General features: G+C 37.9%; 1 protein-coding gene across 3 annotated transcripts in view; it reads right to left on the bottom strand.

The window, feature by feature from the left end:
* Positions 1 to 497: 497 nt before the first annotated feature.
* Positions 498 to 27,982, bottom strand: part of LOC122158945 (RAB3A interacting protein) — a 28,502-nt gene continuing 1,017 nt past the window's right edge. The window contains exons 1-11 of one of the 3 annotated variants that reach the window (XM_042816030.1): positions 27,788 to 27,808; positions 21,825 to 22,100; positions 21,372 to 21,633; positions 14,128 to 14,223; positions 11,532 to 11,609; positions 10,993 to 11,196; positions 7,681 to 7,809; positions 5,416 to 5,528; positions 2,986 to 3,085; positions 2,823 to 2,892; positions 498 to 871 (exon numbers count right to left, since the gene is read on the bottom strand). In XM_042816030.1, the coding sequence (XP_042671964.1) occupies positions 789 to 871; positions 2,823 to 2,892; positions 2,986 to 3,085; positions 5,416 to 5,528; positions 7,681 to 7,809; positions 10,993 to 11,196; positions 11,532 to 11,609; positions 14,128 to 14,223; positions 21,372 to 21,633; positions 21,825 to 22,075 (1,386 nt within the window). In that variant the 5' untranslated portion in view covers positions 22,076 to 22,100; positions 27,788 to 27,808 and the 3' untranslated portion in view covers positions 498 to 788. The other 2 variants (XM_042816029.1, XM_042816031.1) reach the window with 2 other exon arrangements.

Below are 27,982 nucleotides of genomic sequence, written 5' to 3'. Positions count from 1 at the left end.
AAAAAAAAAAAAAAAAAAAAAAAAAAAAAAAAAAGAAAAAGAAAAAGTACAAAGATTACTCTAAAGGCAATAAGGCCAAAAAGAAAAAAAGCAAAAGAACAAAGTTTTTAGTAGTCACACAGATAGATTTCTAATCAAAGAAAGACCCAAAGAGTGTTCAAGGCTATCTTATGATGTCTGAAAAGCACTCCTGTTTAAGGAGAAAGCCAGATTTATTATGCTGTTGACAGCATGAATATTTGCAGTATACAGTTCTCTTATGTTACTTGGAAATGAAGAATATAGGAATGCAGCATTTAGAAGAATATCACGACCTTCTAATCGTTAACTGGATTGGCATACACACACAGAAAGGATGCATACATACATCTTCACACTGCACCATGTCAGGCATTTGTTCCCTCAAAACCATCAATAACCATCTTGGTTTCAGTTTGAAACTGCTTATCTTCTCACGTCACACTGCTTCACAAAGAACAGACAACAGATGCTGCAGATGCTGCTTCAGACCAACGTTTATTTAATCAGAAGTCTTGTTTTTAAATGTAAATTACAATCACTAATACACCTGCAAGTGCTTACCACATTTGTTCAACTAGGTATTATATGGACACATATACAGCATAGGTCAGTTTAAAACAATCACAGTACTTCTTAGTGCAATCTGCCAAAGGAGAAAGATCTTGGACCCACTTTGTGGAAATAAATATCAAGTGACAAAAAAGATTCATCAATTTTAGAGTTATGTATCTTACATGAAGTTCATGCATGCTCAAGAGTAAAAAGATTTAGAGTTCTTCCTTGTAATAGCCAAGCTTCGCTAGTGACATCTCTCTTCTCAGCTGCATAACTTCCCAGAACATCTGATCCACTGAAAAAGACAGAAATATCACTAGATGCAATGAATTAGGTTTTTATTTTAACTGAAATAGGCACTCTGCCTCCCTGTACATTAGTTTAAGGAAACTTCAGAAGCAACAAATTCCCTAGTTTGTTACTTCCCAGTGAAATCAGAATGAAGCTGTGCGAGCTCTCTGTGCTTGGTTTTGAAAAAAATAAATAAATAAAAGTTTGAACATTCTAGGAGATAGTCATAGTAAAAGACCAAATTTTACTTTGTTTTTTAAACGTTGATGCTTTTATTTAACTTGGGAAAAGAAATGCATCAGTGCTCTTCAGCTTCAATTAATTAGTTTCTTAACTTAATTGTTCTGCTCATTGACTCATTTTCTGTATAAAAGACTGCGAAGAGGAAGTAGAATTTGTTGGATAAGTAAAAATTGAAGGCCACTTAGTTTTATCCTTTTACCTAGACAGGAAATTTTAGCTAAATTGTTTAAATACAATCATGATTTTTTTCTTTTAGAGTGATAATAGTAAATGAAGAACAACCACAACTCTTACATGCAGTCTACTTTTCAAATTCAGAGGTGCGCAGTGTTTACACAGCCATCTTTTATATAGACTTACTGAAACCAAATAGCACACACACTTAAGCACATTTCTGATTTACTGCAGAGATAAGAGTTTAAATAGGCAGCTGTTGGATATATACTGCTATCCTGACAGTAAAAAAGCAACCAGGTAACTCTGGAGAGGAAAAATAGCAACAGAAGTAAAATTACCTTTCTCTTGTGCAGAGAGGGGAGGCAGAGCACAATGAAAAAAAATCATGCTTCACACTAGCTAATACATTTATACAGAGAGCCCTCATCAAGAAATCTTGCGATGCCACATTTGAAGATTAATTGCTTGTTTTTCAGCTGCATTCAAATAAAATTACAGTCTGGTTTAACGTTTGGGGGGTTTTGTTTGTTTGTTTTAATTAATCAGTTCTCCCTGCACAACAATCTGACAAAGAAGGGTTGACTGAATTTTCAGTGCATGAAGCGAGAGAAGATGTGTCTGTGCATTAAGGGAGGGAAGAATGTACCAGGTCAAACCAACTTAAGATTCTTTGGGGTCTCTTACCAATGCAGAATTTTTCTTTTTTTAAAAATGATATTGCTGGTTATTCCATGCATTAGATTAAAAAATAATAATAAATTAGAACTTGTTTTCAGTCTTTAACAACAAAACAATGGAAGTGGAAGGCAAAAATGATGTGGAAAGATCATAAATATTTCCATGCTTTGCCAGTCTTTTTGCCAGTCTCTATTTTTTTAAATACTGTGTAGAAAATTATCATAGCTCCACTCATTGTGGAATTTGTCTTGAATTTTCATGTGAAGGTTTTTTAAGATAGACTGAAAAGCACCATTTCTTTCTTTATTATTTTACTGAAAATTCACCAAAGTCTCACAATCACAATGACTACCATCTGCAAGTTTTAGGCACATTCACTGTACGCATTTTTTCTTCACCTTCCCCACAAAGACAGGCTGAGGGAGCTGGCCGGGAGAAGAGAAGGCTATGGGGGTGACCTCACTACAGCCTTCCAGTACCTAAAGGGGGCCTACAAACAGGAGGGGAGTCAACTCTTTACAAGGGGAAATATTGGCAGGACAAAGGGAAATGGTTTTGAGTTGAGGGAGGGAAGATTTAGGTTGGATGTCAGGGAGAACTTCTTTACAGAGAGAGTGGTGAGGTGCTGGAACAGGCTGCCCAGAGAGGTTGTGGATGCCCCGTCCCTGGAGGTGTTCAAGGCCAGGTTGGATGGGGCTCTGGGCAGCCCGGTCTAGTAGCAGATCTGGAGGTTGGTTGGCTGTGCATGCGGCAGAGCAGTTGAAGCTTGATGATCGTTGAGATCCCTTCAACCCAAGCATTCTATGATTCATTCTATGATTCTCTGATTCATATGACCAAAATGCAATGTCACTCACCATCTTGCTGCTTCAGCAGTCCTTGCTGGATGTATCGAATATACGTAAAGAAGTTGCACACAGAAGTTATCTAAACCCATATAAAAGAATGGTGGTTAACATCATTTTGTATGACGGTAGAAAAAAATACTACTTAAAATGAAATTGTGGTATATCTGCTTACCCTGTAACGACAAAAAGGAGAAATATAGTAGTAACTGCTTGAATCTCCTAATTTGATTCTATGCTTGCACGACTTGCTTTGTCCACTTAAAGCACATTTCCTACAAAACATGAAGTTTACATAAGTTAATAAACAAATCTGACATTAATGTCTAACACCTGCGTGTGTTTAGAGTGTTAATGTAATTACTTCCTATTTGCATAGGTACTCAAATCTCTGCCTTAATGTAGTAATTGCAGCTTACAAAATGGTATCATCAACTACTCTAGCTTGATAAGGACAAATTTTGTTCCAACACCAGCACATCATGATATATTCCTAATTTTACATCTTTTATCAGCATTGGTCAGGTACTTTCACATTCACAGCTTCAAGTCTGACAGTCTGGAACAGCAGGAATTCTTTAACTCCTTATATATGGAATAAGCTTTGTTTAAATAATCAGCTGACCCCAACATTTAAAATGTTTTGTTTTTTTAAATTTCCTCTTGATGTTGCATACCAAGAAAAAAAACAAGCCCCATGGGATAACAGTCAATTCACAAGTCTCTGTCAGACACATTCTAAGATCAGCTTTGTATTTATGCCCAAACTGAAATCACATTTTTACATTCAGAGTATAAAAGAACTTGAGGTGAAGGAAAACAGGTTGACTGTAATAATTCTTTCCATTATCATTACAGGAAGTGATGGCAAAATAATTACATTTACTTTTTCTGGTGTATATGCAAATATATCATACACGAACAAAGAGAGGTCAGTAGTCAGAAATTCTTCAATTCCAAATAACTCTTCCAGCATTCTTCAGGAAAAAAAAATTTTTACATCTCTCCTGAAGAGGAAGCTGCTATTAATACTATCTTAATAAATGTAAACACAGCAGGAATTTGATTTGGAATTTTTATATTGCAGCATCCCATCCCAGATGAACTGGCTTGTCAGGTATCCACTGTTCCACTGACTTGAAAAGCTTCTGGATCTCCTCCCTTTCGTCTCTATCTCAGAAAATTAGGGAGTCTTAAGAAGCAGCCACCTTTCTAAGCTCACACAGTCTCAATAACAGCCTACAAGCCCCTTTAATAGTCTGCAGCTGGTCCATAGAACCATGCAATGCAGGAGAAAACTGTAGTGTATATGATTTTCCACAGTAATTTACGAGGACTGACATTGATCCAAGAAATTGTATAGTTGCAGAAGCAAGCTGATCACAAATGGCAGTCCAGCCTTTGTGAGAAGACAGACAGATTTTTAATGCCAAGAAGAAGAGGAAAAAAAGACCTTTTCTCTTTCCAGCAATATATTTACCTTCTATACAGTGTGTTTCATCACACCAGGTTAAATGCTGGAATGACAGCTACTGCTAATGACTCAGTTCTGCACTGTACAGCACACATGCAGCTTAGTGCTTTGTTCCCCATGGGGACAATTACTTGAATCCTGTGGGGAAACCCAGCTGTATTTCATTACTACACACCACCACTGGCACCATTCAGTAACTCCTGTATGCCAAAACCTTTCTTTACTACATCACAGCTCCCTGACCTCCGCTCAATGTTTTGTTGTTGGTTTATTACCCATCTCACTAGTTTATGCATCCGTTCTTCCTGTCCCCCAGGCAATTGGACAATGAAATCATTCCTTCAGGAGCATTATTCCAGTTACTGTTATTATTTATTTATGCTGCTTGTATGTATTACGTTACCTATGAAACCATGCCCTTTAAATAAAAAGTGATTTTCACCACATAAAAACAGAAAATGCAAAGCTGCTACTCTGATTAAATGAAAGGTGAAACAGCTGTTTCCCACCCAGTGCCAGTAATATTTAAGGCAATGCACATTTGCTGTCAAATTAAGCTTACGTACTGCCTATCCCTTACCTATTACTTAACTACAAACAAGCATACAGAAGTTTTTGTCACCTCATGACAATTGCAAGAGAGAGGAAAAAGTAAATCTTGACTATCAATGTAACTAATGTAACTAAAGTACAATTTCTGCACAGGCATCTAGAAACATTAATTTTTACCCAGCCAACTACTTATGGATTACATTGGAGAATACAATACAGCTTCTTTAGAGAGAAAGCAAGAATTTCCTTTGGCATGTTAAATGTTCTCTGCCACTCAAAACCCATGAAGAAAAATGAGAATTGAAAAACAGCAGCAATGAGAAAAAAAAATTAAGTTGATCCTGATAAACACATTCTGATTTAAGTTTTCCATCAGAAAACTGAGCTCTAACATTGTTAGTTGCTTACTTCCCCCATAAAATTTTGCAAGAGCAATTCTGAAGTCTGATATTTTAATAAATATTTACAAGATTAACATATACAAATTTCAATGAGGCGATCAGTTGATAACTCTTGGATTGAGAATACAGTTCTCTCAAATGAGTCCAGATTTCCCCTCTGTCTGTTAGCTTAACATACTTTGGTCCCCCACATTCAACTGCAGAAGCTTTCACAAATCGAACAGGTTGCAAGCCAACAGGTTCAATGCTCAGAGTGTTGTTTTCAACAGCTTCCAGAACAGCTGAGGCCAACTGCAAGAGAAATGTAGAAAGCAGTTAAAAACAGCTCCATGTGATCCACTGCCTCAAAGCAGTGACACATTTCTGTCTCTGTTAAGTTGGGAACACTGAAAAAGCCAACAAACCAAACAAATTCAATTACAAATAAGCTTTTGCTTGCTTCCTACACAAGAGGCCCAATTCCTAGGCTTCAGTTGAAATTTTGCCCTCCAAATAACCCTATCCTCCCTCAGGCAAGACAACTGCCTTTACAGCAGGGAATGTATGGTTAGCATGCTAACCATATATTCAGTTATTCCTCATGCACCCAAGCAGCACATACATTTGCACACTGTTTTTGCCAGATACTGGACACGGCACAAACCTTGTGTATTTCAAAAATTGCTCTAATTTTGTGTTCTGCAGGGAAAAAAAAACAACAGCACGCAACCTCTGTAACTTGTAAAACAAAGTGAATATTAGCCCATTTTTCAGCCAAAGATTACTTCAGAAAGACATTCAAAGATTTAAGATTGAACAATATATAAAACAGACAACAGGTTACTGTGCCTTCAGAACACTGGTATTGTTAAAATATCACTTTCATAAAGGAAGTGCAACTTCCCTCAGGCTTTTTTATGTTAATTCTTTACAAAAACACACTAGAAATATGCTCATTTTACTTGACTGAACTCAATAGTTGCCCAAGATTAGTGTTTAAGTATGGACAAGAAATAGTCATTACTTGATTTAAAATAAGGTGTAATTTATTTGTTTAATACTTCTTTGTCCACGTTCTTTTGCTGCTGAGTAATATAAATATTTTTCTATTGTACTTTGAGCATTTCAAAATTAGAATGTTACTACAAAAGCACTTCATACAAAATATTCTTTCCCAATACTATTTGCTAAATGCAAAACAGGAGACTACACACACAGACAACAGGCTCCAAAGAGCTGAAGTATTACTTCAACCATTTAGATAACTGCATTTTCAATTATTCAAAAACCATAATGTGTCACTTATTAGCTACACAGCAGTTTATTCATACTCAAAGGAAAGTATGTCACTGTGCACGGCATTTGCAAGCATTAACTACACAGCTGACCTGTGCTAGAAGCTGTATTCTCTCCTTAAAGAGGAAATACAAATACAGTAACCATATTGCCACTGAAGTAGAAGAAAACAAAACGAAATTGCTGGGACAACAGGATGACCTACTTACACACAGTGCAGAAGTAATTTAAGTTAAATAGTAAGTGAACAAACATCTTAGTGGGAGAGTTTCATACAAGTGAAGAATATGGGAGAAGTGCACACACCGTAAGAGACAAATTTGAGGAAAATATACCACCTTTTTTATGTGATTTACTTAATTTCATTGGGAAAAAAAGATCAAGTCTGAGAGCATTAAAATTTGTTACTCTTAACAAAGGTATGCAATACTGCCTCCCCTTCCCCCGAAGACAGATACTGCAACTATAGCCTACAAACGCTACTTAAGAACAAAGACTAGGTACTGAAGCTGCAGCTGGAACCAGTTCCATCATGTTCCCAGCATGAGTAAAACACCATTACCTCCTCTGTACTAGGAAAGGAAGAGGAAATGGAAAAAATCACACAAAGAAAAAAGCCACATTGTTTCTTTCATCTGAAACCATATTTCTAAACTGTCCATGATAAATCACTTCAAATCCCAAAGTCTGATTCATGCAACACAAACCTCTCTTCGAGAAGACACCCAGATTGTGCCTTCCACCTGCTCTGCTTAATGAGAGAAAAACAGGTCCACAAAATTAGCTATGTTGGTCCATACTGCTATGTTGGTCCATACTGTTCATACTGTATGAACAACGGACAGTGACAGGACACCATTTCTACTAAATGGGAGCTGTGACTTAGGGGGAAACCCAGCACTCCTTCCTACAGACTTATTCTGATAGGTAGTATTAACATTGAAAGGTGTAGACAGCTTCCACCTAAGAGAGTCACATCTAGAATAGCAAATGGAGAAGAAAAACTGACTGCTTCAATGCTCCACACTAAGCTTGGGTATTTCACTGTAAACCCTCATACCCGAGTCAAACAAAATGGTAGAACTTCATACGTTGATTAAGATAGTCTACTTTTTCCATGTAACACATTTAAATAAAAAGCATCAGTGACAACACTTAGAGTACATACCTCACTTTTTGAGAAGGTTAAGCATGGAAAAATATCTTCCCGATAGATTTTGTCCAAGAATGGGCATGTTCTGTCCATAGTAGGTTCATCTTTCCATGATCTGAATTCGTTGTACAAAGATAGGTCAGCCTAAAACACACAAACATTCACAAGTTTTAAATACTGTAATTATCACACTAGTGTTGGTCACCTACAGGTACCCACAGGTAAACAGTGATCATCAGAACTGTGTTCTCTTCCACACTGTGAAAGAATACAATTATGTCCCAGCTACAAACATCTTCTCCAGTTCACTTTCCCAAGACTGTAGTACCACCTTGATTTACCCTAACTGGCTTTGAGACTGATGACACCAGCACCTTTTCCTTCCAACTGGCTGTTAAATCCCATTCCTGTATTGTAACAGGCTTGTACTCCCAAAACCAAAACCTAAAAGCTATATGAAGGGAAAGACACTGCAGGCCAAACACAGGCCAGGAAGGTTAGGGGCATCAAAAATACCATGCAACAAAAGAAAGAAAATGTCATGTAGAAAAAATGCCCCTAGAAATGGCAGGCAGTCACGGAGAACAAAGGAAAAAAACACTAAATGTACAGTCAAAGCACAGAAGACAAACAAAAAGGTTACTAAAGTGGAAAAATGAGAAGCAGATCCTAATGCTGCTCCCTCTGTGGGCTTCTTAGGTTGCTGCTCCGCTCCAGAGTACAAAGAGAATCAAAAAGAGAGAACAAGAATGAAAAGCAGTATTTTGGAAGAAAACATTTTCAGGAAAACACTAGATACCACCAACAAACAGTAATACTGCTTTCATAATATGCACCTCTATAAAGCAAATGTGACTTGAAAGTCTTGAAATATCAAAAGCAAATAATACAGATGAGAGTGTGGAAAGTGAAAACATATGCTAAGAGCTGAAATTGTTTTTTAATCCATTTTAAAAGAGCATCACTGCTTTGAACCAGCCTCTTTCAGCCTTTTACTCCTTACCACAGCTCCCCGCACTTAACCATTCTTTCACATGGAGGTTTTTTTGTGTGTGTGTTTTTTTTTTCCCCTTCCCCCTCCCTCCATGAGAAAGAACCTACAAAAATTAAACAGGCAAATTCGTTTTCCATTAGAGCTACTTGTCTTGCACTCAGGTACAATCAGGAAGAACCATCTTAATTAAACTAGTCCATAACTGTTCTGGTTGCTAAGCCACCAACCTCACTGCACAAATGAAACTCAATAGGTGTAACATGCTCCCTGAATGAGCAAGGTACTTCTCATACCTTGAAACCCACATCAGTTTGGCTTTAAAATAAATACAACCAGGAGACATCAGCAGAAAAAAAAATGCTATTTTAGAACCATACAGCACAAATCAAGAAATTGCCACGCATTTCTTAGGAACTACTGATTGTTTTCCACATCTAACAAAACTTCACCCAAAGCTATAATTTATAAAGAAGCTGCCTTGAAAAAATTACTCTGAATATAGTTTGATGCTCCTTCTTTCCAGCCTACAGTTTGCTATGCGTGTATCTGCTCTCTGTCTTAAATTGCACTTTCACTAGATCCAAGTTTTGATTACCTGCAACAGAGAAACACTTCAGCTCTTGGGAAAATAAAACAAATCCACAGATGCATTTAGCATTTACACTGGGTATAGATGTTCAGCTTATCTAAATCCTGCTCATAAATTCTAAATTAGTTAGATACGTCTATTTATCCTTGAGATCACTCATGCATACTAGGAAGGAGCTGTCTGGGATGTTGGCATGTTGGGATGGATTTTCTGCAATATATCCATTACACTGACCACTTTCTCTCCATAGGAAATTGAAACAAAATCAGTTTTTCCCCTCTTCATGCTCTTGCCCAACATTTAACAAATTTATTTAGTCAAAACCTCAGTGTTATGCTTCCAAACTAGTTAGGTTTGGAACTGGTTTCCATACCAGTTCTCCCCCTTTTGTTTGTATCTTTCTGAAGAGCAACAAAATTGATTTTAGTAAGAAAAATATCCTGAATATCACTGAGAGTAAATTAACAGGACATTTGTCTTTTTTTGGAAACATAACTATACCTTCTCTAAATCTTTAATGAAAAGACAGATAGCATAAATGCATTCAATGATGACTGGCAAAAAGAAGTATAAAACTGACCACTGTGAATCATATTACAGATCCAGTTAGCTCATCCCTCTCTCTGCTAATGACCTGCAGTGACTTAGGGCCTGCAGAACAGCATGAGAAGAAATACAGCAACGTGCCTTCATTATGTACCCCCCAATTTCCTGCAATTTGCAATTAAAAAAGCTTCCTGATATACAAATCATATATTTGTATGTACCTCAATGGGTTTTTCCACGGCAACTTTGCATCATTTTGAACACTGTTTTTTGTCCTGTTGTCACTTTGTGACAATTAGTTATTAAATTTAGTTATATATTGACCAAAATGATTTTCCTTCTAGTTTCCAGAGCCTTCTCATTACAGGAAATAATTACTACTTGTTCACCATTCATCTTCCCCATGTCACTTGTGATTATATACATTTTTGTCCTGCTTTTAGAAAGTCTCAACATGAAGAGCCCTAGTCTCCCTACACAGAAAGGCTCATATAGCTTTGATCATCCATCATGTTTTCACTACTTTATTTCAGACATGAAGGTATCATGGCTGTGTGCAGAACCTCAGCACCCTTAATTCCACTACTCATTCACCACCAGCAGGTCCAACCCTCTCACAGCTCTCAGATTGCTTTCACCAAGCTGTTGCCTCAGTATTTCCCCATTCTCAATGGCAGGAGGAGATAAACCCAAGGCCTTCCAAGGACTCCAGTGGTAACTCTTTCCTATTCTCTAATACTTTCTGACTGATAAGGTTTTCCTACACTCTTTCATCCACTATTGGTTTATAAAATGACTCTTCCTGGTGGCAGCTGGTGATGGATTTGGTTTAAAAAATAAAAAATAAAAAAATAAAAAATAAAAAAAAAAGCCACTAGGACTTGCCATTCAGTTACACTGTTGAATTTTGTTATTACTTTTTCCTCCTTTGCTTTTAATTCCTACCTTTACATTAGTAATTCCAGTATTTCAATTTTTATCGCATCCTTCCTTAAAGATTCAATGGTAAATACAAGTGAAAAATCAACACCTATTGGTACATTAGAAAAATTCTTTCATTAATGAAAAATCTCTCTACAATCGCTATTATAAGATCTAGTACCAAATTTAGTACCAAAAGATACCAAATTTACTGTGAGGAAAAACAAACCAATTAAACTGGCTTATCAGCAAAAGAAGACAATCCTCATACTTTTACCTCTTTGCAGTCTTTTACAATTGGCTGCATCATAGTAAGGTCCTGATGACTTCCACCCATAGCACTACTTGTACTCTTGTTTCTTGCGTGCCCTTTCTTAAAAGCAGTTTTTCCACCAGACTGAAACTCCTTAGTTGGAGATGTAGGTGAAGTAGACAGTACTAGTGTTTTCAGTGCCGCTACTTCAGCCTGAAGGACATCAATCTTGAAAACAAAAATACAAAGTCATTAACAAACAAAAATATCGTACTTGTGGGCTGATGTTAAATCATTTCATGACTTTTCCAGTAACTTCTGTTCAAATCAAGACTTCATTTTCCAGCAGTGCTAACAAGAGATCTCTTTGTTACTGCAACATTAACTGGTTTCTTGCACACCTTGCTAGTTACCTAATGCGATGCTGCATCCACTGGTGTTAGCTAAGAACACATGGCAACACAGAACGAGTCAATTCATATTTTAATAATCTTTCCATCATTCACATTTCAGCTGAAGGTTCATGTAAAAAGACAAAACAAGCAAGTTGGAAATAAACTCACCTTCCCCTGTGCTTCTTTTAACTGTTTTTCTGCTGCAGCTTGTTTGACATTAGCTTCTTTAACCATTTTGTGTGCTTCCTGTAAAAAATGTTTAGCTGGAATAAATGTTTCACACCAATTTACAAGTTTAACAACAAAAAAAAAAATACCTAAGGAGTTGCATCATACTTTTGCTTCACTGCAATTACTTGTAAATAAGTTGTGCAACAATATGCTGAATCTAAACAGTTACAAACCAAAAAATAGCCGGAAATCTATAATCTGGATTCCTCACTGCACCAGCAAGTCCTTTCTCCTCGGTCCAGAGCCGAGATGCAGATATTCAACGACTCCCTCCGCTGTCAGCCAACCTCCTCCCTCCCCCCCAACAAAAACAATACCTGTCATGAATGCCAGCCTCTGGACACACTTCAGCAGCTGACCATTGAAGTTTCTTGACCCCCAGGGGAAAGACTCAACCAGTAGCAACAAAAGCAACAAGGGCACATTCAGAAGAATTTCTCTCTCCTAGCCAGAATAACCAGTTTTACTCAAATGCAGAAGGAACTGGTCAAACAACTCAAGCCTGAAGTTTCACCATTAATAAAAATGTAAAGTAAAGGATTAAAAATAATTTATGGATTAATAAACATTTCTTAAGTAGAACAGAAAATGCACTAGAAACCAATCTGAGTACACAAGCAGGACTAAGCTAATAACAAAGCATAAAAGGATTGGGATTTTCTCAATTTTTGTTTTTCCCAAACATCATTTTACGTCAGACTTTTAAGCCTTTTGTCTGGGTAACTTATTTGTTTTGGCTCTGATCCAGCAATTTGCACCCATGATCCAATCTTCTGTTCATATTTGATACTTAACAAAGGCCAAAAAAAAAAAAAAATGAAAGGAAAGATCAGGGCCACCAACCAAATCACCTGAGGTAGGACCCTTCTCATATCTGTAAAGCGCCTAGCACGTGTCTGGACACTATATAAATAAAACAAAATGTTCATCCATAGTGATACCAAAAGATCTGGCTGCCAGTGGCAAATGACACAGCTGTACAGTATGGGTCTCTAAAATTCTCTTAAGTAACATACACATGCAGGAATGAGAACATACACATTTATACAATGTGTACAAATACATTTAACATTGACCATGCAGTTTCTGTTTAGTGATGCATCTTGGAAAGCAAAGCATGTTATATGTGGAAAAACGTAACATATAGAACCAGCTGTGTAAAACAAGTCTTGATCCTCAGCTGAGCTGCATTAACATCAGCTCCACATGCCAATTTAGGCAGCATCTTACACAGTCACTGAAATTAGTGGGATTCAGTATAGAATTGAGTCCTAGGACTACAGATTCCACTGTAAAAGTGAAGAAACCTCAGCACTGTGTTTTACTACAGACTCTTGGTGAAAACATACCACAAAAGAGAATTTAAATGACGTGCCCACAACAGCTGGGAGTTCTGAATAATTAAAACTCATTAAATAATCATTACCAGTGTGTTACATTTCACATGTAGCTTTCCCAAATTGATTAACTGCTTTAAGTTAAATGGATAACATCAGTTTTATTCCTCTACAGTTAAAATGCCTGCCCAGCATTTTCCTCCCCCCAATATACACAAATATTTATACTAAAAAAACTAGCCTTCCAGTGTTCCACTTACACTGGTTAATATTTATAACACTTAATATTTTTAGTAGCTTTGCACTACTGGGATGATGAAATAAATTGCTCTGCCAATCCACAGAGCAGTTTGCAATTCTATTTATGAATGCCAACACTTTCCAGGTTTTGACAGCACTTTTGTAGCATTACAACATCAACAATGTTGTTTCTAAATCATGTTTTCTCTTTATGCATATGCTGAAAACCAAGACCTTCAATTTGGTAAGCAAAAAGTATAACTGATTTATGAAGTTTATGCAAACAGGTATGCCTCCATTCAATGAGAAAATGATAACTAATCTTGTTTCAAGTGGTGGATTTAAGATTTTTGTTTAGTTGGTTGATGCAAGCTCACAATCTTTGCTGGCATCACTGCCATTTTCTCAGAAGAAAAGATCCCACTTAAAGTTCAAGGCGTTTCAGATTGCAACCAGGCGCCACCCCGGTGCATTATTCAGTTTGTCTTCAAACTTGTGGGTGTAACATGCTGCCAGACCCAAAATTCAAAAGCTGAAAACATGGTCGAGTTCTACACTATGTTCCACCCTCTATTAATCGGGAACTATGCTATTTTGTATTTAATCACCATGACAACCCCAAATTTAGCTCTTATCTAAATAGCCTCGTTGTCAGACAGAAGCTGCATCAAAACAGTTATGCCAAAAAATAAGCCTAAATGCTTTCAAGCTTTCTGATACATTTTCCTTATTTTTTTCATTTTGTGCCAAGGCAAACTGACAAGCTCAACAAAGTCTCTCATCTGACTGAAAAGCCTACTACTTGCTCTTAAGTTCTCTACCACCACACCCGGGACTTTAGAACAGAAATCCCTTTATAAGCTTATTGCAGAGAAATTGCATGAAAAACACTGATTCTATATAAAACATCTGGCTCAGCTTCCTTGAAGTATATCACATCGAAGACTCCAACAAACCTCAAACAGACTAGCTGTAAGTTCTTCCAATTCCTGTCCAAGTTGATCTCGCACTTTAGAAAGCCTTTCACATTCTTCATCTTTTAACTTCAGCTCCTATGGAAAATTAAAAGTTGTTTATTCTGACTTAGAGAAGTAATTTGGCCTCTTAAAGCTAACACCACAGAGAAGGGGGGGAAAAAAAAGGGAAAAAAAAGATCAGAGGGAAACAAAACCCTTTGCTAAACAAAGCCTTTCAACACATTCATCTTAAAACTAGAAGCAGTTAAATTAATGCTGTACATACATAGCTATTTCTTCCTCTGTGCAGCAACGTCTACAGTATCTCTAACCTGAACGTCAGCATTTCCAAATTTCTAAGAAAAAAAAAAACAAAACAGAAAAGCAGCTTTTCTTTTCCCGAAAGTATAGAAGACTTAAACATAGGACAGAATATCAGTTCTATTTACCTATTCCTTAACAGATACTTAATACACAAGTACTTGATTTTATTGGGTGTGGGAGTTGGTTGCTTTTTTTTTTTTAGTTTTTTGTTCGTTTTCAAAATACCCTCATCTCAAGATGATTCCCAATTCCCTTACAATCTTAAAACATGATGGAAATAGCAGCTCCCTTCTAGGTCTCCCTGTAACTAACACAATTACAAAGCCACACTGTAATTATATCCTTACTCTCATTAATGAAGATGCATAAATCAAATGAAAGTAGCTTATGAAATTCAAACTACGTTTTTTGTCTCTGACATCACTTGAATGAAAAGGGCCTGACCATGAATCAAAGTAAGATCTCAGCACAGATTTGGCAGCATAAGGGTTAAACATGCCCAATCTTGTCTGTATTTTCTTAAGTCTGAGGGAAAAGGGGGAGTATTTTTTCAGGAATACAAAAAGTTTGACAAGTCTGGGAGAGTTCCCCTTTAAACACCCATTAAACACTGGAAGATGTAGCAGGAAAGAGAAGGACAGGGAAAAAGAAAAAAAAGCAAGGGTAAGAAAAGCAGAAAGCAACCCATTCTGACCTTCAAGCATTCCTTTTGCCCACAACTCCTCTCCCATCCCCAGCCCCAATCTAGACCTTCTCCCCCTTCTTCTCCCCTGCCTATCTTGCTACTACACTCCCATCACTCCCAAGACTGATCCAAGCCTGTCACTGACACTTCAGAGATTCCAAATAGAACCTAGCAATCGTTTGCTTCCAAAACTGTAGAAACAATTAAAGAATACACCTGCCTTCAGAAACCGCTGGCAGGCCAGTTTCTAGAGGCATAAAAAGGCCAAAACGTCAGCTTCTGTATTTTCCTGCAAGGCATTTCTCCCAAAGTTATTGTGACTGAGTACTGTGCACACAATAATGTAGCAAATCAAATCTTGCCTTACAGCAGGCTCTCTATTTCTGCAGCCAAACTGGTAGCAATTTTCCTCTAGGGTGAAGATCCTCCTGCCAAACTTCAGCTCCTAAATTTGACAAGCGTTTGGGGGCTGTTCAAGACCTATGTATTGTAAAATAAATTATTTATTCCTTTTATTTGTTTTCAACTATGGACACTTTGATCAAATTTTATTCCAGTTTGCTATTTTGATTTTTTGCTTTCCATGTGGCCTTTTAGCTGTTATAAAAAAGTATCACTAAAACATTTTTTTGGGGGGAGGTTCTAATTTCTCCAGTATTTCACACATAAGGCACATTTGCTAATAGAAACGAAAGATTCTGATACAAAATGCTTCAAGCTCAAGTTTCACATGTTCCTATAAACACAACAAATACATCTTTTTAGCTAAAAATACTTTTTAGCTCTTTGGTTTATTTCACTGATTTATTAGGAATATGCTACGTACATCTGAAACACAGAAGTGCTACAAGACATTGTAGAAGGAGATTGGAATAAGATTCAGGTCAAAACTTGTCAAACTCACGTAGGCAGAACTACCCTTGTTCTATCTCTATCAATACACTATTTTAGGTGAGACTGTTGCAGCCTTGCTTGTAACTGGAAAGATCAGGGAGAGGCCTAGATTAAAATTTAGGCAGACAAGTAAAGCTACTTAATGAAAGCAAAAAGGAGACAACAGCATGCTGTCTATTGCACTTAGCAGCTTAGCTACATTTCTCAAATATGGGGCAAATTCCTGCAACATGATCTGGGAGGAATATAATGTCACCTTATTTTGTCAAATAAGTTTAATAGCTGAGGCTGATGTGGTTTTTTATGCAGGGAAAAAAAAATAAAGAGTGCTCAAATAATCAAAAGCTATTGGAGCCATTGCTACTGCTTGTGCCTTAAAGTCATCACTGAACACAGCCTTAGAGAACAGACAACTGTGTGCAATAAGTTTGCCCCCATGCTGCAGTCCTTCCAACATTGCTGTTCTGAAAAAGTAACTACATGAAGAAAAAAAAAAAGAGCTATTATAAAGCAAAATACACACAAATACAGAAGCAGGTGATAAAAATTTCTAACTTGCAGGGCAAAAAGCCCACTTATATATATATTTATATACATATATATACACATTCCTGTTATCAAATAGTCATATTATTGCTTATTTCACTTTGATTTTCATGATAAGAATGCAGGTTGGTTCTCTAGAAAGAAGCAATAAGAAACACAAATTGCTGCTTCAGAACAATTAACGCTTTGAATTCTAGAAAGAAAATCATCCTGGATCAAGCTCAACAATTTAAGCAAGTCACCACTAGATGCAGAAGATAAGAGAGCAAAAAAAAAAATTATATACATATCACCTAAAATGAGAGCTGTGGAATACTGCTGAAGCAGCCAAGAGGGTAAGCTGTACTCTAGGATGCATCAGCTGCAGCACAGTCAAAAGTGGTGATTCTCCCAATGTATTTAGTGTTTGCATGGCTCCCTTGGAGTACTGTGCACAGTTTCTAGCTCCGTGTTTCAAAAAGAGATGCAGATAGTTCAATGCATCCAGAGGAGGATGCAAAAAAGTTCATAGGTCAGAAGGCACGTCCCAAGAGGAGCAGCTGAGGACAATGGGTCTGGTAAGCTCAGGAAAAAAGAGCCTAAGACATGGCCTCATTGCTCTATGCAGCTTCCTAAGGAGGAGTGGAGAGAGTGAAGCACCCAACTTCTCCCTGGTATCCAATGACAAGATATATGGCACTGGCTCAAGCTGCATCAAGGAGGTTCCTGCTAGACATGAGGAAAAGCACTTTAGCAAGAGGAGGATAGTCAGACATTGGAACAGACTTCCAGCAGTTGCTTCTTGCCTCAATGCCTGTCTATGGCATTCAAATAACATTCTTAATTATACCTTTAACAGTGGGTCAGTTCAAAAGCAGTCTGACAGTCGGGCTCCACCTTCACAGGCACCCTTCCAACTGAAACTGTTATCTCTTCAGAGGTAACGACTTAAGAGGCTCCTGAATCATTTGGTCCTACGCTGCCAGTGAAGACGTTTCTTTTGCTTGCATGTAAACTTCCACTAGCCAAAGAATAAACCTGTTATCTGCAGCATGATGCTATACCAGCTTAAGGCAGAGGTATGGAAACAAGCCTTTCAACACATAAAGACAGTGAAGAACAGCTACAACTCATCTTTAGCAGTCAAAAGCTAGAGGTCTTCTGCAATGTTTTAATAAAGCTTGAAAACACTCTTTGGTGGAGTTCTGGGATGTTATTTTATGCTAGAGCCCTTCTCATTTTTACTCTTGTTAGTTCACAAGCAAATGACTGGAGAAATTTAAGAATGCCAGATGTTCCCCTACAATGCTACCGGAATTCCTTAGTAGTTATTGTGAATATATTTACCCATGAACCCATACAGAGTTTGCAAAATAACATGTTTGTCTACGAAAAAAATAAAAGATTTAGCCACTAGCATTAGTCTACTCAGAGACACTATAGCAGAAGCAATCAGCTCTGCACTCTACTTCAAACCCTGTGGTAACACATAAGATCTGAAGACAAACAATGCTAAGTACTCTACTTTGATCTTATGACAGGAAGAATACATACAGAAACTGAAAGCTCTGGAACAAAATCCAGATCTGAGTACCATGGTCAAAAAAAGATACGTTGAAATCGACAGTGCCATGTTCTATACTGTTACTCTTTCATGAGAGTCACTTCATCAGTGCAAGAAAACCTCTCAGTTTGATTCTTCCTAGGGAAATAACAATAATGCAGATTTCTGCTACAAAAATCATAAACGGCTTTGCTGCCAACAAGCCTACAGATCTCATTCTAAAGACAGTGGAAAGCATGGAATTCATCCTCAGGGTATGATATTTACAGTCATCTCTGGTAGACTGCTCTTCCATCCAGCAAGAAGGAGCAAACTAGTAGTAAGAGCTGGAGACTTCAACATTTCAAGAGAAAACATCAAACCTAAGTTTGTCTCTGTGGTTATGGATAGCATAATTACACTGATGGTCAGTGATGAATTTCATGGCCAAGTCGCACAAAAAAATTGAAGGAAGACATGACCATGAGCTGCCACAGCTCAAAAACTGTAAGTGAGCAATCTGAAGCACAGGTGATGTGCTTGTTACTTCATCTGAAAGACAAACAGAAGGTGTCCTATGGCAAAGGCTCCACTAAACTTGCATGTCAAGAAATTCCGTAAAGCAAAATACCACCACTTTTCTCTCAATGTTACCTAGATGTGGTTTATTTACTTTCAATAACCATAGGGTTATGTCTCAATCATAGCTGAAGAAAAAGAATAAAGAAACATACAGAGACTTGAGGAGATGCACTCCCAGGCATTGAATCATTACATATTTCAACACCTCAATTTTCCTGATGCTGTTTAAAAAGAGTAACAAAACACACAACAAAGTTCAGATCATTGGAATGGGCACTTCAGCTCCATTTGACACAGAGTGCAGCCAGAAGGTAAGCCTACATTGGAAAAAGAAAAAAAAAGAAGGCCTGAATGGGCTCAGCAAAGGGTGAAAAATCTGCCAAGTTTTAATAACTAGAAACTACGCTCAGGCAAAAGGGCACCCAACCTTACACACTGTTACTGCAGAACGCTGTCCTGCTGTTACCCCAGGCTCAACCTTTCTCACAATTTTATGATATGATTCAGTCTTGCAACTTACCTAGATTGACAAAGAAAAATGTTACGTGCATATATCTCTTACATTAAAAAAAACAAAACAAACAGGGATGAAGAAAAAAGTTGCATTCAAAGAAGCAGAGACATTAAAAAAGAATTCAGATAATGGATTCCTAAGCTTCAAGATTTCTATTTCCCTTCTGGTTCTCCTTCCAATCACAACTGCAACAAATTCAAATCCATCTGTCTTTAATACATGGTACAATTGCACACATGCTTTGGATAAAAAGAAGTTTGGAAGAAATGAAACAAGCAAGATAGCAAATTGGTGCTCACTTTATTCATTCCTGGAAAGTCCGTATGCTTTCTAGGATGAATGATCTCATAAAATTCAAGTGCAAATTGCCATTCTTACTTTTCTCACTGTTCCTGACAAAGCTCATAAACCCAAGGGAACCACAGAGTCTTAAAGAGAATTTAAAAGCACAAGAAAAAAAAAAAAAAAAAAAAAAAAAAACCAAGATGTAAGCACCACATATTAATTATTTCTCTGCAAGTTTTTAAACTAAGTACTCTTTGACAAAGCTAAATGTAGCTGGATATACACTCAAAGATTGCACGACACTGAATAATGCAGGGGGACACAGCCCTGTATGAACAGCCATGTCTTACAAAAACTAGTTCCTATTACACAGTGGAAGAAAGCATACACTATAAAATGAATAGGGTTTGTTGTCATGTAGTCTGTAAAGCCTCCTGTCATGTAGTCTGTAAAGCCTCATGTAGTCTGTAAAGCCTCCTGTAAAGCCTCCTGAACCAGTGGAAGTTCAGATGGATAACATTTGTTTGCTTGTCTTCCAAGACTAATACTGTAAGAATCAACCTATATGCTGAAAATTAACAAGGATTTTGACATCATTCTCAAGTTCGAGATGAATCTTTTTATTATTATTATTATTTTAATAACATCCAAACTGTTTGAAACCACTAAATTTTTTCTTTCTTTTTTTTTTTTTTTATGGTCTTAACAGCTTTAATGCTACTTTTGTGAATTAACATTTTCAGGTAATTCAAAGATAACAGTAACAGATCTGAGTTGCTGATTTTAACTACTTTAGTTACAATTTTGTATGCTGTCAGGAGCAGGAATGCCTTTTCTGAAGTTTAAATTTTAGTTTGATCTTACTTCCTAAGGTTCCAGGATTAACTGCTTGGTTTATATATTCACATGCAAGGTCCTCAAACTCAGCTCAGGTTAATGTTTCCTTTCTTTGGTCAGATACTAAACACCTTGGCAAAGGAAGCAACTATTCAGTGACAAAACAACCAACAGAAGCAGTGATATCAGAATTCATATTTAAGATTCACATTGACAAGGGCAAATACAGCTACGACAGAAACGATGGCTACATTCAACAGAAAGAGGCAGCAAGCAGAGAGGAAAAGTTCAAACACGAGGAAAGATGAGCTTAAATCTCAACAAGAATGAAATCATGTAGAGGAGAGGGCACAAACAGCACAAAGTCTACTAGGAAGTTTAAACATAGCAGGATGTTAGAATGGTAAACAATGGCTTTGCATTTATATAGCTCCACCCATCCAAACAAGACAAAGCGCTTTACAAATATTAACAAATTGAGCCACAGTTCCCTCAGAGGTGTCCATATTCAGTCTGAAGTGTGGTGTCACAGTACTCTAAAGAGCTGCAGTGACATCTTTATTGCTTTTTTCCTATGCAAGCATTTCCCTCTGATGCCTCAGAAGTATTCACGTTCTAAAATACTTCTACAGTTCACAACACAAGCTCCATTTTTATTCCTAAGAGAAAGAAAATTTGAGGTATATCATCAACATTACAAATACTTAAAAACTAACAACGAGATGACAAAAGAATTACTCTTATTCTCAAATGTCAGAATGAAAGACTGGGCTAAATTCTAAGAAAAAATGTTTAACCAGAAATGAAGCAAAAGCTTTACATGTTATGTAGCAGCAGCACTAGGAAAAAAAAAAAAAAAAAAAACAACACTGTCTGGGAATAAATCTAAGACATCAGCACTGCAGACATGCAGAAAAAATTCCAACAATTACACTGTAATAATTCTATTATAAATGAGTACTCAGACAGCACCTTCTGGCCCACCTATCATTCTGCCACACGAAAACCACGTTGAACAGAGAAAAAGGAGGAGGAGACAAGACAACAAGCCTTACCCTCTGAGCTTTTGCAAGTTCTTCTTTCAATCTTTCATAGCCCTTTTCTCTTACTTCCAGTACAGATGGGCTCCGTAAGTGAGATAAACTGTCTGTACTCAAACCAAAAATATCTTCATTTCCTTCAGCAACATCTGCTACTGTAGCACCCTGCAAACACTCTTTCTCTGCATTATTGCTCTCCTTTCTGGAATTATTGTGATTGAATGACCCACCCTGGGGTCCAGAGGTAGAACAAAGCACTGCGTCGGTAACATTGATGCTGCAAAGAAAGGGATAGGGTTTTCTTAATTTGTAATATAAATTAAAAGTATTTTAGGAATGGCAGTAGTAATGCTGAACGCACTGTTACAGATACAATTTAATATTATACACTATATTAAAACTCTATGTTTAGTAAAGCAAGTAGTCCTACAAACAAAAAGCACCAGTAAAGAGATGCACAAGGCTTACCTGACACCTGATACTTCCCCACTATTCAGTTGTCTGGGAGATGAATAAACAGGTTGTGTGGGAAGGTCGGAAACATTCAGTGCATTGGGTTGGATTGGTGTGGAGGATACAACAGACGGATGCGGTCGGTAAATAACACTGGGTGAGGTAGTTTGGTCCTGAGTTCCTGGCTCATTCACTCCAAGAAGATCCGGGGTGGTGGGCGAAGCGAGGTTCACTTCATGAAAGCCTTCCAAGGGATCACTGGCCATAATAAATGCCTCATCATATGAAGCCCTAAATGAAAGAGTCACATCGTCAGAATGCAAACAGGAAATAGTTACATCTTCATAAACATCATTATATTATTTGTTACAGTCACTCGAATTTTTAAAAACTAGACAAATACAATCAAAATACTTCATGTTGGAATGGAAACAAGCATCAACTTCAACATCCACAAATTTTTTCTTCATATTGGACTGTGAACTCAGAAGACCTAAGGAGGACAAACTCTCAGTCTAAAAGTCAAAACAGTCTAAGACCGTTTTGTATCAAAACACACATTATATTCAAGAACGAGAACCAGAAGAAAAAAAACCCCAAAGCTTCCGCTTTTAATCTCAATGAAGCAAATATTCATAGAATCATAGAATGGCCTGGGTTGAAAAGGACCACAATGATTATTTAGTTCCAACCCCCCTGCTGTGTGCAGGATCACCAACCACCAGACCAGGCTGCCCAGAGCCACATCCAGCCTGGCCCTGAATGCCTCCAGGGATGGGACATCCACAACCTTCCTGGGGAACCTGTTCCAGTGTGTAATATTCTAGAGACAGAGATCAGTGTACCTTTAAATACATTATAGTCCATAACAGTTTTGGTTAATTTATGTCTAACCTTGTAACGCTTCATTGGAGTGACAGAGCTAGTCAATAAAACTTCTCCTGAAGCATGATGTGCGCTTAATATCTAACATAATTAAGTGATGACTGTGCATTTAATAAGTATCACATAAAATATGAGTTCACTGCATATAATACACATAAAAGTGTGCAATTAATTGGTAATTTGGATAATCTAACACACATTATCTTTTTTTTTTTTTTTTAATTTCATTCTTTTCATAACAATATGGTACAGCAAATTACACAAGCTCCAAAGAAGCTCCTATTTTCCTCATGGTTGATCAGACCTCATAAAATCTTTGACGATTCAAAACTATAAACTGGCACTTTATAAAGATAAAATTAAGACTTCACGAGGAAACCTAACATGGAAGAGAACCGTAGCATCATCTAACTGACAATCCACTCTGTTTTACAGAAAATCTGTTTTACTCTTCCAGTTGAAAAGAGCGGGTAGGAAACAGATTAGAAAGATGATGATTACAACCACAGAGATGTGGTACTTACTGCTGCAATGTATGTCCAGTTTATTACCTGTTTCATAAAGCAAAGGAAATGCCATGAATGGAATCTCCAAGTTAGTATACACACCAGTGTTTTAGTTACACCAACATGTTTCGATCACCTTGAACACAAAGAACTCTGCTCAAAATTTGTTTTTTTTTGTATTGACTGAGTGAACGCACAGCCACGTTAAACAAGTTGCTTTAACGCATCATGAGGAACATTTGGAGCAAAAGTTAGAAATTAATTTTCACAGAAAGCAAGAATGAGTTCCTTACAGTGTTGTTGTCTTTCTTAATTGCTCGCCCCCAAAACCAACAACTGGTAAGGAACCACCAAACAAGCACACAGAGGACCCTGCATAAACGAAAAGGGACACTCAGTGGCTGGCAACTCTGCCCACAGCAGGGGTTGGAACTGGATTGTCTTTAAGGTCCCTGCCAACCCAAACCATTCTGTGATTCCATTTTCCATTCTATGCAGGAATCTGTTTTATTTTGATGAACAGTCACACAAACGTCATTTATAAAGAAAACAGTCACAATTCTGTGGAACAGAGCTTTTCTGCAATGCAAACATTAACAGCTTACTTTTGAGTTCCATTCAAGTAAGCTTTACAAATATTCTTGTTTGCTTTCTCTATAGCTCTCCTTAGCTATTAGAAACATTCTGATTATATACTCTGAGTGACGATAAAACCTGTTGAGCCAACAGATTAAACCAAAGGGACAGCCAAAGCTGAGGGACATTTCTTCAAGGTTAAATGCCAAAAACATTTTCAGATCAACAGTAAAACAATTCCATGTTGGCATTCAGCATTTAATAAGCTAAACATTGCCATCTCAGAAAGAACTAAAGTGCCAGAAAGAGTCCTTCAAAACTCACTGATGAAGCTGAAAATATCCATATCCCTAGTCTCGAAGTCAGGCTCACATCTACAAGAACACATCTCCTTTCACTGCTGCCACCAGCCTGGTTTCCCACTACCAAACACATCACACCCAATAATATTACACGAGTTACAAGCACCATTGATGTCTCTTCTCATTCCCAGTTCCTTTGGATTCCAGCCTTCACAATTAGCACAAGATACAGGAAGACACAGGCTTCTGCATAGCAATGCTGGAAGACTGCCTGCACGCTTTGCCTACAGCACCTAGGAAACTGCACCAAAAACCACCCACCAGAATCACAGAGAGAACGCAGATGAAAGCAAAATGGGAACAACTACTCTTTTACTTTTTCCCTTTGGTGACTCGTTTCCATTTCAAGTGTTTCCATTTTGGCTCCACTGAAAACAGCCCAACTCAATGCCCAGCAGCAGCGCCCAGCTCACTGCTCAGCATCACCAGCTGTTTGCAGTTGCATACCCAACTGAGATGAAATTTTCTGTTATTAAAAAGGAAGCTTCTTCTGTTTTAGTAAGTAAAAAAAAATTCATAGAAGTGATAAAGCACAACCCTTCAGTTAGGCTCTCCACAGACCGTCAGATGGGCACTGCCAGGCATACCATCTGTTGATCACTTTCCGTTCACATCTTTTTTCCTCCCTGTGCTACTTCTCGCTCTGCAGGGAGAGGCAGCAGTGAGGCAAACCATCCATATCAGAAGAAGCCTGTGTGAAGCAGCTCCATTCCCAAACTGGCCAGTGCCAGAATACTTTTACCAACATGTCTGCTGAACATGTTATGCATAGACAAAACCAAACCTACATGCAAAAAGCTTAGCGCTCCTAAAAGAAACAGTTTGCTTCTGGCAAAGAGCTCTGTAAAGTACTGGTAAACACCACCACCACATATCAAATGTCAGTGTTATTAAGGAGCATGGGTTTCGTTCAAGCCTTGTTGGTTTTCCCATTAAGTGACAAACACACAGCCTTGCTGTGAAGGCACACGACAACGTGCACAGCAAGCAGGGGCGTTCACCAGGAGCTGTGCTGTGACAGCGTGTAAAAAGCCAGTGTTGACACACTGCTCTATCTCACTGCCACTGCAAACAGCAGCCAATATCCCAACACATATCAGGGCAGCACACTTATTAAACAAACAAAATCATGAATATCCTTTGTACTTTCTTTGCTAGATGAATATACAGTGAAAGGTTGGAACAGCATTTGCGTCTACCCAATGTGACCCCTTTTCTTTTAGATGATAGTATGCAATTCAGATGATGTACAAAAATCAAGTGATTGCCATAAACTAGTATCAAACAACAGCTTAAGTTAATTTCCTTATATTATTACCTAAAAATAATGCAAATTTGGTGTACACTATCAGAACTTCACCCCTTCTTCATACCTCTCCGCTGTCCCATTTGCACTGCTGATTACCCACATAACTTCCCAAAGGAACTATGCACAAATCTGTTATTTTATCCAAGATTCATTAAACGTGATTACAAAGAAACCAGTTAAAAAACAGTTCAGTATGTTCCTAACATTTCTAACAGGAACCAAGAGCTGTGAACAGCCAGATCAAAATGCTTCATCTAGCTTTGAGAAGCTCCTGGCCCAAGGCAGAGCAGTTAACACCACAGAGCACTGACTTATCACAGCGCAAAGTCTTCTTCTGAAAAACAAAGCTTTTGTTTAAGACTGCCTGCTGCAAGCTCTGGAGTTTCTCTTTTACAGTCTGCTCAAAGCTGTCATTTCTGTCTGCTGGTATTTGAAAGCAACTTCCTAATTGCTGGAAAAGCCATTTGGTGGTGGCACTGCTTTCCAATATTTTATACCTCAAAAAGTTCATTTTTTAGCTTTAATAATCAAGAGCACAACAAAACTGTTACCTGCTCAAGGAAACAGGAGGGGAAAAAAAAATACAAATGAAAGGAGTCACTATTTCTAAACATTCTGATGACAAGAAAACTCTAGTTAGCATTTTCCAAAAAATGTGTGTATTACCTGGAGTGTTTTAATATCTAGAAAGGCCCTCTGTGTGGGGATAATGAAATCTCAAAGGCCTCATTTACTAGAGTCCAGAGCCTGCTTCTACAGGGGGGAGCAGCAGGGGGAGCAGGACAGACAAGCAGATTTTTTGTACCGGTTCCTCAGGACTGGCATTTGCCCACCATAAGGCCTGCATTCTTCCCAGTGGGTTTTGAAATATTTGGCATTTATACAGCCTGGAATGCGAGATGCTTTAAATCCTAAAGAACTCAATAGGGAATTATAGTAGTGGACTAACAAATACACACCTGTTAAAGAAGCAGTCCTATTACTATTACTGCAACTCCATACCCAGCATTCTTTGTAAGAGCTTATGTGGACATAAATTTAAGAAACAGCAAATCAACACAGTGTATGAGATGTTCATCAGATGCTGGCGCTTTATAAAGAGGTTTGGTGATTTTATTTTTTTTTTTCCCAGGGCTAAACTGTTTTCTACTTCTGCATAGCCACAAGATCCAAACAAATTTAAACACAGCTACTGATGCTAGCTCACTGCACTGACAGTTCCAGATTTGACACAGGAATTTCCTTCAAATTTGTCATAACTGTAAAGGTGAGATTTTTTTGCAGAACTTTTCACTCAGGGCATCCAAATTCACAACAAGTTACTTGGAGAGCAGAAACATACAAGAGAAAACAAACTACTGACCTTTCCAGTGTTTAGTTACTGCTTTTCACAGAATCATAGAATGGCCTGGGTTGAAAACAACCACAGTGATCATCTAGTTTGAACCCCCCTGCTACGTGCAGGGTCACCAACCAGCAGACCAGGCTGCCCAGAGCCACATCCAGCCTGGCCCTGAATGCCTCCAGGGATGGGGCATCCACAACCTCCTTGGGCAGCTTGTTCCAGTGCATCACCACTGTGCGAAAAACTTCCTCCTAATATCCAACCTAAACGTCCCCTGTCTCAGTTTAAGACCACTCCCCTTGTCCTATCACTACCCACCCTCATAACAGCTATTAAACAGCTTTTATTTGTGAGTGACGCTAGATGATGTATTTACCAACAGGCAGTAAAAGAAACAGGCAAGTCCACATAATTCAAGGACTAGCAAAAAGAAAAAAAATTGCTTGAATATGAGGTTTTTCTACTGCACTCCCCCTTGTTTTGTGATATCATGCTATAATGCAGTCTTCTTCCATTCTTTACTCTGCTAGCCATTCAAACACCATTTCACACTGTTCTGAAGAAGTATATAAGACTATTTAATAACAAGATTACATAAAGTTAAAAAGAACTTTTTTTTTTTTTTTTTTTTTTTTTTTTTTTTAAATCAACAGCTCAGCAAAACATATCTTTTAAAATTACTATTGGGATATCTCCAACTAGAAGAAGTCGGGTGCAAACAGCAAGTATTGCCTTTCTTACAGGAGGTAGCACACAAGATTCAGACAGCTGCATTTATAAAGCCCTTGTGAAACTTATAAATACGGCTTACAGTGGGCTACACATTATACCTCTTAATCCAGAGGAAAAATCAGCACTCTGTGAGGTAGAATCCTTCAAAACATCCAAAGCACAGCACTTAGATGACAAAGCCTCACTAAAAGCAGTGGATGTACCAGAAGCCAGTATTGCCTTTTCAGACGCTGCTCTGAAGGCACAGTGCAGTTCTGCCTTACCTCGGGAGGAGCCCCGCAGCACAGCTCAGCTTTGCTCTGGGTCGCACCGTCACATCGGTGTAACTCCTGCCGAGGCTTTGGCTAAAGATAAGCTCATCTCCAGTTAGCACTGAAAACATTTAATTAAAAGCAATCACACAAAGTACGTAAAGCCTTCTAGACACGTGTGCATCTGGCCTGAACCAGGTGATCGAC

This window comes from Centrocercus urophasianus, unplaced genomic scaffold (genome assembly GCF_019232065.1).
Source record: "Centrocercus urophasianus isolate 14NV4802_14NV808 unplaced genomic scaffold, USGS_Curo_1.0 seq_15, whole genome shotgun sequence".
In the NCBI taxonomy this organism is placed as follows: Eukaryota; Metazoa; Chordata; class Aves; order Galliformes; family Phasianidae; genus Centrocercus; species Centrocercus urophasianus.
Note: the sequence above shows the minus strand (reverse complement) of the source record. Positions and strands in the feature narration are given on the sequence as shown.